General features: G+C 46.6%; 1 protein-coding gene across 1 annotated transcript; it reads left to right on the forward strand.

Annotated features, from left to right (window-relative positions):
• Positions 1-627: 627 nt before the first annotated feature.
• On the forward strand, positions 628-2249 carry LOC4340550 (uncharacterized protein At3g28850). Its single transcript, XM_015786658.3, has one exon. It carries the CDS (start codon positions 719-721, stop codon positions 2051-2053), a length of 1335 nt encoding a protein of 444 aa, XP_015642144.1. The 5' UTR covers positions 628-718; the 3' UTR covers positions 2054-2249.
• Positions 2250-15121: the final 12872 nt, after the last annotated feature.

Genomic DNA, 15121 nt, shown 5'->3' on the forward strand with positions numbered 1-15121 from the left:
ATACCAAAGTACTGTAGTAGAATTACTGTTCATGCATGAGAAAAAGTATCAAAGTATTGCCACCGTTTGTTGCCTGGCATCAATATTCTAATATTTCTTAACTCAAGATAAATAATCCTATGTGACTAAATCAATCTCAAGATATACTATTCTAAATTTTAAACATGTGTGTGTATACGAGCGTTCGCGTTTATACTGTGTGTAAATGGTGTTTGGCCACGACATGGCCGTATATAGGGCTTGTTTGGATCGGAGTCAATTTTTGCTCTACTAAAATCTTGATAGTGCTAAAATATTGGTAAGTTTTGGCACTACCAAATCAATCAGGTAGTGTTGAATTTGAACTATTGTAAGCAAAATTTGGTAACAAACCACATATGCGCATGCTACTATTGAACTTACCAAAAATTTTAGAAGCACACTAAATTGATATCAAACCAAACGAGCCCATACTATCTATTAGCATGATCTAAGTGCCCGGAGACCGCACGGGCGGGGCCAACCCAATCCAACCCGTCGCCATTTGCTGCCGCGACATTTCTGAATCCCAGGAGGGTCACTCGTGCTGTACAGCCCTGTACTACTGCGAGGATTAATTCCACACTCCCACGGCAACATACGTGATCGGTGATCCCCCCCCCCCCCCTCCCCCATTTTTTCGTCGCGCACGGCCCCGTACCCGCGACCACCACCACCCGCCGCCGCCTCCCTCTCTTTTATGCGTTTTCCACCACCACCACCACCGATCTCGCCGCTGTCCAACGATCGTTTTTTTTTCCTCCCGTTTGGTGGTGCCGGTTTCGCTCGCGCGCCTCGTCCCGAGTCGTCTGCTGCAGAAACACAGTTTTTTGAGCCGTATTTTTGCTCTCTTGTTACGTTTTTTTCCATTTTGTTGTGGCGGATGGGGTGCAAGGGGTCGAAGCACGCGCTGCACGGAGGGGTGCCGGCGGCGGCGGCGGCGGCGGCGGAGAGGCGGATGTGCTCCTCGCGGCGATCCGTCGCGGTGAGGTCGGCGGCGGTCTCCTTCGCCGCCGGCGTCGGGGACGGGGTGATGTTGGTGAAGGGCGGTGGTGGTGGTGGTGTGGGGTATACGTCGGCGACGGTGGGGCAGGAGAAGAGGTGCAGGCGGGCGCCGCCGCGGACGCCGACCAAGACGCCGCTGCGTGCGCCCGAGGAGATTAATGTGTGGGAGCTCATGGCTGGGCTCGATTACGACGACGAGGAGGAGGAGGAGGAGGAGGAGGTGGTGGTGGATGGCCATGGCGGGGAGCGGCAAGTGAAGTCGGCGCCCGGATCGCCGGCGTTCGATCCCGACGTCCTGGCGGCCTTCAGGAAGGCGGTCGAGGAGCTGCCGCCGGAGTCACCTCCTCGGGATGCCGCCGCCGCCGCCGACGACGACGACAACAAGAAGGGTGAAATCCAGAAGTTCCCCGGCGTGGTGCGCGCGCGGATCATCTTGTTCCAGAAAGAGATCGACGCGAAGCTGGCCAAGAAGGCGCCGCCGCCGCCGCCGCCGGAGAGCGCGCGGCGGGTCGTGGTGTACCTCACCAGCCTCCGCGGCATCCGCCAGACGTACGAGGACTGCTGCGCCACGGCCTCCATCCTCCGCAGCTACGGCGTGCGCGTCGACGAGCGCGACCTGTCGCTGCACGCCGGCTACAAGGACGAGCTCCGTGCCGCGCTCGGCGACGGCGCCGGCGGAGGCGGCGGCGTGCCCGGGCAAGGCAGGCCGCTCCCGCAGGTGTTCGTCGACGGCTGCCACGTGGGCGGCGCCGAGGACGTCCGCCGCATGCACGAGTCCGGGGAGCTGACGGGCACCCTCCTCAAGGCCTGCGACACGGCGGCGGCCGCCGTCGCCGCCGTGGGCAAGGGAGGGCGCCAGCTCGCGCCGCCGTCGGAGCCGTGCGGCGGCTGCGGCGGGGTGCGGTTCGTGCCGTGCGACGCGTGCTCCGGCAGCTGCAAGGTGTTCGTCGACGACGACGAGGACGGCGGCGCGTTCAGGAGGTGCCCCGAGTGCAACGAGAACGGGCTAGTGAGATGCCCCGTCTGCTAGTAAAACGTTCTCAAATTGGTTCATTTCTTCCGACTTTTTTTTGCCTTTTTTTGGTGTATGCCTTTTCTCGAGGTTTTTGATTTTCGACTTGAGGTATTTGTTCCAGTTTGTGCCGTAATTTGTACAGATAAACACGAAATTTAGACATCCCTGTAGACAAAACTGCAAATTGCAATGGCAAGTGTAACTTAGAGTCCCTCTAGCTTGTGAATTTGAGCATTGCATAGCAAATCAATCGCCATAAAAAAAACCAAAGTTCTAACCATTCCGCCGGTGTGTTCTTCTGTGCTGAATGATTCAACATATGAATGAATTTGTGATATTATTCAAGGGTATAAACAAGTTAATTAACTACAAAGTTAAAAAGCAGATTTAACTATTTTGAAAAAATTACATGTATAAAGTTTTCCCAAAGATGGTGGAGTACTGTTTAGCAGTTCAGGATCCATTCAACCTACAACGCATTCAACGAGAAGGTATACTTTCATTAGAGTAAAAAAAAATCACTACGAAATTTTAACAATGTGAATCATGTGGGCTAAACTCATAGCTATCTGACGATAAACTTAAAATCCGAGCGGACTGATTCTACCACGAGTAGCCTAGCGTGTGTTTAGTTCACGTCAAAGTTGGAGATTTGATTGAAATTGGAACAATATAATAGAAAAGCTAAAAATTTATGTGATAAAAAAGTTGAAAGTTTAAAGAAAAAGTTTGGAACTAAACTCGGCCCTAATCAGTTACACTCACTTGGCTACCTAACGCTTGTGAAAAGCTCACACATGACGTTGCGATGGACAAATCAGATAGTCTCACCACCTGGCAGTGACATGGTGTACTCTACCCGCGCTCTCACCGCATTTACGAGCCGATGACTTCACGGCGGCAAGACGAGGAGTCGACGTACGAGTTACGACGGCTGCCGCCATTGATGTGTGCAATCGTTCGGGAGAAAGAACACCGGACACAAACTTGAAGGATCTCTGGGACTCCGGCCGTGTACTGCATCTGTACGCCTGTACTTGTACGAATTGTGGGAATCAATGCTATTGGATGGGACATGAGAGATTTTGCCTGGCAACTCCAGCCTTTCTGCTTGTCGTGCAGTCCTGGGAATGGTTAGGGCCCAGGACATATAGTACGGTTACAAACTGGTAGGCTCTCAGGACTGAGCCAGACATGAGGCCCGTGAACAGGGTTACGATAGTTTGGGCTAATAATCCAGCCTTTTATGGAGTAAGCCGGCCCATGGTTAAGTCACCATCATTTTAGAGAAAATCATCATTTTAGAGAAAAAATTAGAATAAGCTTATTTTGCTTCCTTTATCTCTTACTCCTGATTGAATTGTTTTCTTCAACCGCAAAATCGGGTATGATGCCTCTCCCATCTTCGAAACCGATGCAAATAGATTCCTTCGGTGGTTTGGGAAGCGGTTTTATTGACGTGGTAGACTGACCAGGGTTGACTCCATGAGTCAGTAGGTGGTACCCACATGTTAGCGAGTCCTCCGCACTTATCTTCTCTCCAACCCCTTCTCAATTCTCTTCCCTATGGCTCGTTAGGGGGGAGGTCCGGGGTGCCAGATCCTGTCGACCGCCGCCAGCTGCCCACCACCCGTTGATGCTGGCCTCCCCCTCCATCCCTAACGGCAGTAGAGCAAGGATAACGATGCCTTTATCGACGGCTTAGGCGTGCTCACATATGGCGACAAGAGTTTCCTAGGTATGGGCCAATGTCAACCCACCTCCTCCCACTCTGTCGGGCGCTGCACCATCCCCTCTCGCTAGCCCTGCAAGAGGAGTTTGTCGCCGGTCGCCCGACATCAGATCTAGGGCGACGAGGGTGTGCCTCCTCTTCACATCGTGTGTGGGTGCCATGTCTAGATGCAGGACGTGCTCGACTTCATGGGAAGGTGGCTTAGCGATGACGCTGGTGGTGCAGAAGCAGCTCCGTGACGGTGGCCTCTAATATGCCACAAAGCTGCGTTGCTCCGGCCAGTGAAGGCCACAAGCTCGATGAGGGGACGAAGAGGCGTCCCACCTCTCTTCCCTCATCCCACCCGCCGACCTTTGCCCATGCTGCTGCCAACACCGACCGCTTCCCATTCAACCCTGTCATCGTGCTTTGCCGTTCTGCGCTCGTCCTCCCCGTTGACCACCTCCATGTCGTTGCCACCACCTACAAGCTCTTTGAGACTTCGACCGTCATCCCCGGCGAGCCTCAAAGAGCATGCTATCGCTAAGCTTCCATGCCGTGGGAGCCAAGGTGAACCCCCGCCATGGGAACCATCGCCATCTCTTTCTATCCTATCTCTTCCTCGAGCTCGGAGAGGCTCATTGTCCAACCTCGCATTGGTCAGCTTGGTTGGGAAAAAAAAGAGAAGAAAGGGACGGAAGAAGAAGAGTGGAGCTGAGTAGCTAACAACGTGGGTCCTACAGTTTTTTTTTATTTTTTCTTTGTCACTCACATGTGATCCTATGTTTACACATCAGTGAGTTTGACTATGGTCAACCTGCCATGTCAGGAGAAACCACCTTCCAAACCACCAAAGGAGTGTATTTGCACCGGTTTTCGAAGTTAGACGATGCGCTATGCCAGTTTTGCGGTTGAGGGATGTGATTGGACCACGGGTAATAGTTAAGGGAGGTAAATTAGACTTAATCAATATAATTCCATGTCTCCATGGGACTAGTGACCATGTTGGAGAAATGAACGCTGGCTGATTGGGCCGTAACCACGATTGAGCCTCTGCCACTGTGCCACGCGCAGTCGACTGCAAAACCACGCTAGTCCACCCAGGTCTACAGTCTACATGGCTATTCCTCTGTCGACAATAGATCTATTACTAGAGTTTAAATTTTGTCTCAAAACAAATTAATTATTCTTTTTTTACCTGCCATCGATTGGTAAATAGCGAAATTTTATCCGTTTAATACTTCCAACGAACCACCACCAATACTATTTTTCTATATTGAGGGATATTTTGGCCTTTTCTCTTCCTACTTACTAATGCACTAATTATTTTCTAGATGCTATGAATTGTTTTATTTTTAGATAAAGAGAGTTTGTAATTGTAGAATTGTAGTAGGTATACATGCCGTAATGATCCATATTTTTATTTTCTCGAAAGAGTCACTCAGTGCTACTCCGTATGTGAGTAAGATGAAAAATTACAAGTCCTATATGAATTCGAGTTTTATTTTGTCGAAAGAGTCACTCAGTGCGGCCGGCGGTGGAGGCCGGTATGGCGCGTGGAGGCGCGACCAGAGGTGACGGAGGCGGGCACGGTTCGAGGAGGAGGAGGAGCTGCCGGTGGGTGCGGTGCGGTCTACGGTGCACGAAGGCTGGCCGGCGGGGGACGCCGGTGCAGTGGTCCCACATGTCGGCAGAGGTTGGACGGTGGTGGAGCTTTGCGGCGTTAGTCGTGGATTCGCAGGTGGTGAGCGGCGGGTGAAAACCCAGCCCGGCCTCGACCAGGTCGGCAACGATGACGCTTGAAGCGTCATGCCCCTCCTGAGGACGTTGTCGTGCCGTCATCTCATCCCTCATGCGTGGATGCCGGGCGAAAGCCCAGTCTCAGCTCTTTCGAGGCCTTGACGGATGGCGGCGGCGGTGTTCTCCGTGACTTATCTCCTTGGAGACGCATTTATGCATCTCCTAGCCGAAACCACACAACCAATTGGTGCAAGCTTACTCTAGATTTCATCCTCTTGTGGCAGCGTCCTAGTCTCTACAAGCTTACTCTAGATTTCATCCTCTTGTGGCAGCGTCCTAGTCTCTACAAATTGGCTACGTCGGAGGACCTAGGGGAAGAGGAGTTCCATTCTTCTCTCTCACCCTCACGTCGGAGGACCTAGGGGAAGAGGAGTTCCATTCTTCTCTCTCACCCTCTCTCCCTAACTCCTGATGGCTTGGATAGAGTGAGGCTTGTGTTGATTGTAAGGGTTTGATAACGATCTGGCCCAGGTAGGGTTGGCCGAGGCCCAATAACTTAAAGTTGCCCGGACCCCAACAGTTCATAGGCACACCCACTCGGGGAAAGGCCCAATCTCCCTAAAAGACTAGTCCGATAGGGGAAGGGTGGCTCTCCTTTTTAAGGAGGAGGACTAGTCCGATAGGGGAAGGGTGGCTCTTCTTTTTAAGGTGGCTTCCTCCTCCCAAGCTAAGCAAGGTGGGATTATTCAGAGGCTCACACGGTCGTCGTCCGACTTTGGTGTCTTTGCCAGCGCATAATAGTGGAGGATGTCCTCATTATTTCCACCCCCTTAACAAGGGCCCAGCTCTGATACCAAATGGTAACGATCCGGCCCAGGTGGGGTTGGCCGAGGCCCAATAACTTAAGGTTGCCTAGACCCCAACAGTTCATAGGCACACCCACTTGGGGAAAGGCCTAATCTCCCTAGAAAACTAGTCCGATAGGGGAAGGGTGGCTCTCCCTTTTTAAGGTGACTTCCTCTTCCCAAGCTAAGCAAGATGGGATTATTTAGAGGCTCACACGGTCGCCACCCGACTTTGGCGTCTTTGCCAGCGGGTAATTGTGGAGGATGTCCTCATCAGGGTTAGGTTTTGGGCGATCTTAGTCGTGTTCTTTTGTTGGCCTAGCGGCGGTCGGTCACGCTTAGCGGCGGCCGTGCTAGCCTTCTCCTGGTATAGTGTGCTGGCGCTGTCGGTGTGTGGGTTGTGGTATACTTTTTTTTTCTTTTTTTCTGGTTACTAACCTTTCAGGATTGTAATCCTGTAATTTTTCTTCTGCTATATCAATAGAACTTCGCACCGTCTTGTGCGAGTCATTAAAAAAAATCCAAATGGTACACAACATATCCATGCAAATGGTGCTCAACTGCCCACGAGAAGAGACTAACGACAAAACCGCACACAGCTTATCATATATACGGACTCTGGAGTTTATCACCGTCTCCAGAAATTTGGGGCTCAGAACAAATAAAAAGAGATTTGAAGGGAAAGATATCCATCCGAATATATTTTAAAGAAAAAAGTTATAAGCGTGTTGATGATCGAACATGGAACCTTGAGGTTGAAACCACACACTTACCGCTACACTATCAAGAGTGTGTTGGGACTGGCCGGAACAAAATGCAAATTGGACCGTTAAATTTTACAAATCCATTATTACTGCTATCATCTCCATCAATATATGGGAAATAGATCCTCTAACTTATTGCTTGAGCGGTTGACATGTGGGTCCCATAGCTCGTGGGCTCACATGTCAGCAACCTTTGTCAGAGGGCAGTGAGAGTCAGAGGAGACTCATCCTAGTATTTGTCTCTGCTGCATCATCACCTTGGGCAACATTAGCATCAATCTCTCCTGTATCATCATCATAACCATTAGTTTCTCTCACAACAAATCTATTAAGAGCAATACTCTTTTAAGATTGACATTTGCGTGACGTCTGGTCTTTGTTTCTTATTACGTTTTTTTAGTCTTTTATCTCTTCTTATACTTTTCAGTACCCGAATCATATTTCTACTCGTAGAGGACACCACGAGGATTGACGAAATAAATATCTTCCTTTTCTATAAACAAAAGGATTCAATAATCAATCAAATCGACCATTCATGTGTGCAGCTAAGCGGTAAATTAGTCGTCCGTCTCTCTCTTGATCTTCTCTTTCTTCTAACTCAGAATAAATATAACATAAATTACCTTGCAACCTGCTGATGTAAATCTATATATTGTACTTGTTCTAATCGTTCCTGGCTGTCAACGGTCCTATAATGATCCCAACACTTTGGGAACATCAACAAAACAGTCGATAGATCTCCATCGCACAAAAAGTTGTGCGATCGGCGCAGGAAACAGCTTCGTCAAGAGCGTTCCCACTGACCTCTCCCACAAAAACCGCAGAAAAAACACGACGACGATGCAGACGCGAAAAAGGAGAATTTGCTAGCTGCAGCGAAAGGAGGACGGGACGACGTGAACGTGAGTACGTTTTTCTCCCCCTCTTTCGAAGACTGACGTGAGTACGTGACTGTTTTTTCTTCTTGTTCTCTCGCGTTAAAAGGAAAACTGTACTGCGTGCCTAAAATCCTCAGCCCAACAGGCCATACGAGACTAGGAGACACCCATAAAGGCCACATTACACGCATCTCTTGGGCTGCATGTGTCACCCGTCAAACACGTACATGTTACAATGCTGGATCAGTAGTGTGCATGAACTGCCACCACTGGTGCAGAAATCCTTTATAGTCTCGGTTAGTAACTTCTAGGACTATAAATCCGGGACTAAATATCGCTATCTTTAGTCCCGATTAAAATAACCGAGACTAAAAATACATACATCTTTAGTAAATGATAGCACACAGTCCGGTTGGTCACTATTTTTTCCCTTTTTTATTGTTTATTTCCAAATCCAGTTGTTCCTTCCCAAATCTATCTGGATATCCCCAAATCAAAGTATCATCACAAATCAACGAATCATAGATTCACATCACAAATTCTAAAAAAAAAGCATCGCAAATTCTAAAAGAAATACATCACAAATCACATACATCACAGATTAAAATATCACAGATCCAAACATCAAATACATCACAAATCACATACATCACAGATTAAAACCTCACAGATCCAATGAATCACAAATTCTCAGATCCAATGTATCACAAATTCAAAAAAAAAAAAGAAAAAGGGCTACCACTGCCACCTCCCGCCTCCCCTCCGGCAGAGGGGAGGGCGCCCTCCCATCTGCCCACCACCGTGCTCCCTGCTGCCCTCCGCGCGGCCACAACGCCAGTCCCGTCGCCTGCGGCTTGCCGCCTGCGGCGCCCTCTGCGCCAGCCGTCGCCGCCTGAATCGGCCGCCGTCCCCGCCTGAGCTCGGCTGCCTGGGCTCGCTCGGGTGTGGGATGAGGAGGCTGAGATCTGAGAGGAGGAGAGTTGGCTGTTAATGAGACGGAGGAGAGAGAGGAAGGGGGAGGGATATCGATAAGATCAAGACTGGTGCGCGCGCGGCTTGAGGTGATTTTATTTTTGGTCCCGGTTGGTATAAACAACCGAGACTAAAAATCTATTTTTAGTCCTGGTTGTTTATACCATCCAGGACTAAAGGTAATTGGGGCCTAAATTTCACCCGACAACCTTTTGAACCGGGACTAAAAATGATCTTTAGTCCCAGATCAAAGAAAAATTAACCGGAACTAAAAATAATCTTTAGTCCCGGTTTCTATTTGAACCGAGACTATTGTAGTTTTTAGGCGACTGATCAAAAATAGTTTGTCCAGTAGTGCACCGTACAACACAGTACAAGTACCACTCACAACTGTGTGTTTGGAAAGCAATGTTCTGACTTATGACACGTGCTACATTCGAAGCAGGCATGCAGCACATTAACTAGGTCACCAGCTTTAGGCTGCAGCATTTCGTGGGGCTAGGCTACCCTTTCACCCTACTCACTCTGTCCCAAAGCAAATAAATTCAACACATGATGTGATATATTTTAGTACTATGAATCTAAATAAAAGTAACATATATACGCGCTTAGGTTGTGTTTAGATTTAGGGGTGAAAATTTTTACCGTGTCATATTGGATTGGATATACGGATACACATTTGAAGTATTAAACGTAGTTTAGTAACAAAATAAATTACAAATTCCGCCTGTAAACTACGGGATGAATCTATTAAGCCTAATTAATCCGTCATTACCAATTGTTTACTTAGCACCACATTATCAAATCATAGAGCAATTAGGCTTAAAAGATTCATCTCGCAATTTACATGCAATCTGTGTAATTATTTTTTTCTATATTTAATATTTCATGTATGTGTCTAAACATTCGATGTCATAGGGTGAAAAAATTTGCCAGGGAATATAAACATGTCCTTAGATTCGTAACAGGTCCTTAGATTCGTGATACTAGATGTGCCATATTTCGTATTTATTTTGTGATGGGAGGAGTACACCTTTTCACTCGATCACTAGCTCGATCGCTGATCGTGCATGCATGGACAGCTAGCTCCCCGGCGGCCGGACGCCAGCGAGCGATGGAGCTAGCTAGGCCCGGACCGGCCACCAACATGGGGATCAAATCAGTCGCGAGAGGCCATCCATCAGATCATACCAATATCCCCTACACATGCCGCTGTCGCGACGAACGAGCCGGATCATATCATACCCCGTTTCATCGATCAACGATCGATCGAGCGAGAGCGCGCGGCAGGCAGGCAGCGTGAGGCGCTGGTAGGTGGCTGCCCGGAGGCAGGCAGACACCGTGCTCGCGGCCACCCGTGCAGGCCGGCGGCGGCCGGTGTGTGGTGTGGCCCTCGTACGTCGCCAGCTCGTCGATCGGCGACCGATCTGCATGCGTGCCCCCTGGCCACCGGATGCGTGCATTCATCGCTGGTCCATGGGCAGGTCGTGTGTTCCTGCTTGCCACTGGCCGCCGCCGCATTCTGTGCAAACGCCGGCCGGCCGGTGCCCTGCATGGAGGCTAATTAAGCTAGCTCTGACTGCCTAGCTGAACGTACTAGTACGCGTCTAGTGTCACTCTGCGTATGCAGTGTAATTAACAACTCTGATAATTAGAAACGTGGATTATTATATATGTGCATATTATTCCACCGGTATATAAACATTTTCAAGTTATTTAGTAAATACTCCCTCCCTCCCTCCGTCAAAAAAACCACCTATCTCTCCTAGTATAACGAATATGGATAGAGGGTATGCAGATTCGTTGTACGGATTTGCTATCCTACTGTCGACAGTTTTTAGGGGTGAAAACTGTCGAATTTTTAACCATACGATATGCTTTGAGATTTGTGCTGTGAAGGAAAAAATAAAAAAAAAATTTAACCGTACAATATGCTTTGAGATTTGTGCTCTAAAGGAAAAAATGGAAAAAAAGTTTTTAGGGGTGAAAACTGTCGAATTTTTAACCGTACAATATGCTTTGAGATTTGTGCTGTGAAGGAAAAAATGGAAAAAAAAACTTGATGCTCGCGGCAAGGATTGAACCCGAGACCTGCAGCTTGCATGCTCGTTCAACTAACCAATTGGCATCCAATTTTCCAGAGTTATATATGAGTTACATATCACTTATATTGTAGTTACATAGTAGTTACAATGTAATTACACTGTAATTACATAGTAGTTACAATTGAAAGTTTTTCATTCAAAAAACTGTCGAATGTTGTATAACTACTCCCTTCGAATGTTGTATAACTACTCCCTTCGTTGTATCATGAGAGGTCACATCTCCTTTTAGATTAGGAGGGGGTCACACATTCATTTTAGGTTGGATTTTTTTTGGATGGAGGGAGTAACAATTAAGATTGAGGGAAAATATATATTATAACTTTATCATTGGTCAAATTTTAAATTATTTGGATTTTGTTACTAAATATCTGGTTGGCTGAAAATTCTTGTATTTCTATTAAGCTTAGGTGTTGTAGAAGTGCACTACTGGAAAAATGATCTTTGCTGGGTCGACCCAAAACCACAATAGTCTCGGTTCCAAAAAAAACCGGGACTAAAAATGATCTTTAGCCCCGGTTGAAAACCCCACAGCCATTATATGATCTTTAATCCCGATTGTTGTTACCAACCGGGACTAAAGATGGTCTTTAGTCCCGGTTCATTCCGTGTCAGAGGCATGTCAGGGGGCGAGGATCTTTACTCCCGGTTGGTGACATCAACCGGGAGTAAAGATCGTCACTTTACTCCCGATTGGTATTACCAACCGAGACTAAAGATCATGTAGATCTTTACTCTCGGTTGGTATTACCAACCGGGAGTAAAATTTAACACATTGTATATAATCCCTATCCCTTATCCTCTCCTCCACAATCGCAACCACTTAGATCCTCCCCTCCCCTCCTCCTCTCCCCTGGAGACGGATGCCCTCCTCCCCTTCCTCCTCCCCTCCCCCTGGAGACGGACGCCCTCCTCCCCTTCCTCCTCCCCTTCCTCCTCCCCTCCCGTGTCCTCCCCTTCCTCCTCCCTCCGTCTCCAGGCCTCCCCTTCCTCCTCCCCTCCCCTCCCCTTCCTCCTCCCTCCCCTGAAGACGCGGACGCGTGGTGGATGGACGGGTGCGTGACGTGCGGTTGCAGGGCGCGCGCGGTAGTAGTGGCGCCGTGATTGGAGCTTGTTTTTTTTCTCTTTTTTATATATATTTTGTGATTCACTAATATGTATAATTTTGTGATTGATTGTATGGGTTTGAGATGTATAATCTGTGATGTATTTGATTTGTGTGTAATTTTTTTTAGGATTTGTGATATATTTGATTTGTGTATATTAGTAACTTTAAGATTTGTGATGTGGATAGGGATGTTACTTTGATTTGGGGATTTGGGGTTTGATTTGGGATGTGCATGCCACCCGATTCGGGAGAAAATAAAAAAGAAACAGAAAAAAGAAAAGGGACCATCTAGACTGCCGCTATCCCCTCTTTAGTCCCGGTTGGTGTTACCGGGACTAAAGATCTTTCTCTTTAATCCCGGTTTTTGCTACCAACCGGGACTAAAGATGGACATGTTTAGTCCCGGATTCCTACTCCCGGTTGGAAACCCGGGACTAAAGGGGAGTTACCAACCGGGAGTAAAAAAGGTTTCTCCACCCGTGGTGCTTATATATTGCTTATATATACTTAGAAACGAAGGGAGAGTACATATCATCAAACGCAAGAACTGATCAATCGATCCAGTAGTTAATTATTGAAGTGATCGATCGATACCATGCATGCACATACTATAGCTTTTGAAGTCGCGATTGATTAATCGCAAGATCACCATTATCATCATCGGTTTTGATATGATCACATTCATGGGCCCAATTTAAGGCCCATGAATGCTGCATTGTACCTGTACACACCAGCATGACAATGTGTCCTACATGACACAATGCATGTGTAGACATGCCAGCCTATGCCAGTACATGGAACGGATAGGGTCGTCAATTCTCGATCGCTGGCGATCGATCAAAGTTGTGTACTTTTGTGCGCTTAACTAGAGATTTTGCAGAGGCATAATTTCAGTCTCCTGAACATTGCACAACCCAATCAATTTTTCTGGTTGTGTGTACGTACTTGATTTGACGTGTGCAAATTAATTAATTAAAAACGCGGGACACTCGATTATTAGTTACACCGCCAAAAGTTGGTTAATTAAGAGACGTTCTGCTAGGGACGTAGTACGGTGAATGCTAGCTGGGAATGATGTGAGATTTCGGTATCTTTGGGACCAACCAAAAATTAGATGGATATATATAGGTTCAGGACCAAGATCTGGCGGCGTATTGCATTGGCCCAGTTGCAAAAGTTCATATATATTTATTAGAGTTACGGTTGCTGTGGTCACAGTTCAATCATGATCTCATCATCCCTCTAGATCTTGCATATGATGGTATGACCGTCGTCTAGATCATTTGAAAGAGATTTGTTTTGCCATAATTCATTTTTGGACCATTTTTATCTACAGTCATGCTTCTTCTGTTTGCAAATACTTGTCTCTAGGTACTACTTATCTACAAACTTCGACCACTTGTCGATCTTTTCTTGATGTACAGATCAAGTTTTCGATTTAATTTTTTTTAGCATAGTATAAGCATAAGGTACCGGCTTGTCAATTCTGTTTGAGATGTATAGCGAAAATTGATGGATTGATGCAAGCATAATAATCTGACTTGTTTTTATAGCCGTTTGAGGGCATACAAATAAATGATTTAAAAACTTGACGGGTGGGAGGAAAGACAACCCCCACGGTTTTGCACTAAGAAAGTAATAAGCACGAGAATGTTCTGTTTCGGTCGACCGGGGGACATGGGAAAATCGGTCGCTCCCCCTCCCCCCACGCGCGCACCCAGCTAGACCCACCCACTTGTCCCTCCCCTTGTTCCACAAAAGATGTTTCACCTAGTATACTTACAATGTTTCACTATGTATAAATCTAATATTGCAGTGAATTAAAATATTTTTTTGCAACAAATTACCCACATATTTTGAAAACCCTATATTAAGGGAATTTGCTTTATTTTTTGTTCCACAAAAAATGTTTCACCTAGTGTACTCACAATGTTTCACTATATATAGATCTAATGTTGTAGTGAACTGAAATACTCTATTGCAATAAAAAACACACATATTTTGGAAACCCTATATTAAGGGAATTCGTTTTATTTTTTGTTCCACTAAAAAATGTTTCACCTAGTGTACTTATAATGTTTCACTATGTATGGATCAAATGTTGCAGTGAACTGAAACATTCTTTCGCTATTTGCTGAAACATTGTTTTTATATAAGGTGAAATAACACCCGATTTAAACGAGTGAAATATTTTTGATCTACTTAGTGAAACAATTCCGATATACCTGGTAGAACATCGTGTAACATCGAGAAAACGGCTCGAAGGCCAACTTGCTCAGGACATGTGGGACACATGCATTTCACTAAAGGCAATTGCATTGGTTACATCTGTTATTACACAGAATAACTAGCAAGTTTTTTGTTCTTCACAAATCATGCGTTCCAACCCAGGACTGACGGCTTCTCAACTGGAAGCACTACCGCCGAGCTAACAGCTCATGTGCATAAGTGAATGAGTTAACTACTACAGTGTAAAGTTGGAAAGTTGCCTTTGAAAAGTATTCCAAAAAAATTTTACATATAAATTTTCTACACAAAACACATTGTTTCGAAGATTGAAAAGTGTGTAAACGAGAATAAAAAATTCAGAATTAGAAAAATGAAAAACAGGGCAGATATATATTTGTCCTTAAGGTTTTAATGCCTACCTCCTACTTTTAGCGTGCCAAACTTATTGTCGTTCTCCTGAGATGCAAATTGTAAGTACAGTACTAGCTACAGTACCAGCTTTGCATGTTCATTGGAGGAGAAATTGAGGCGATGCCAGATATAGCTAAGTCCGGAAGTGACTGTTATTTGGACATGTCAACAAGCAAGGAAGTGGAGTACATACTGAATCGACAAACTTGAGAGCCAGCTCTGTCGGCTCTTTCTGCATTGTCGTAGTCCATCTCCATAGCTAGCATTGGGCTTTTCTGAAGCTTCTTGAGTCTAGCTAGCCAGACAAATTTCCATCAACAAAA

Source organism: Oryza sativa, chromosome 6, assembly GCF_034140825.1.
Source record: "Oryza sativa Japonica Group chromosome 6, ASM3414082v1".
In the NCBI taxonomy this organism is placed as follows: Eukaryota; Viridiplantae; Streptophyta; class Magnoliopsida; order Poales; family Poaceae; genus Oryza; species Oryza sativa.

Bases quoted from the DNA above. Each gene is read 5' to 3' on its own strand.
- LOC4340550 (XM_015786658.3), top strand. From the start codon at position 719: ATGCGTTTTCCACCACCACCACCACCGATCTCGCCGCTGTCCAACGAT.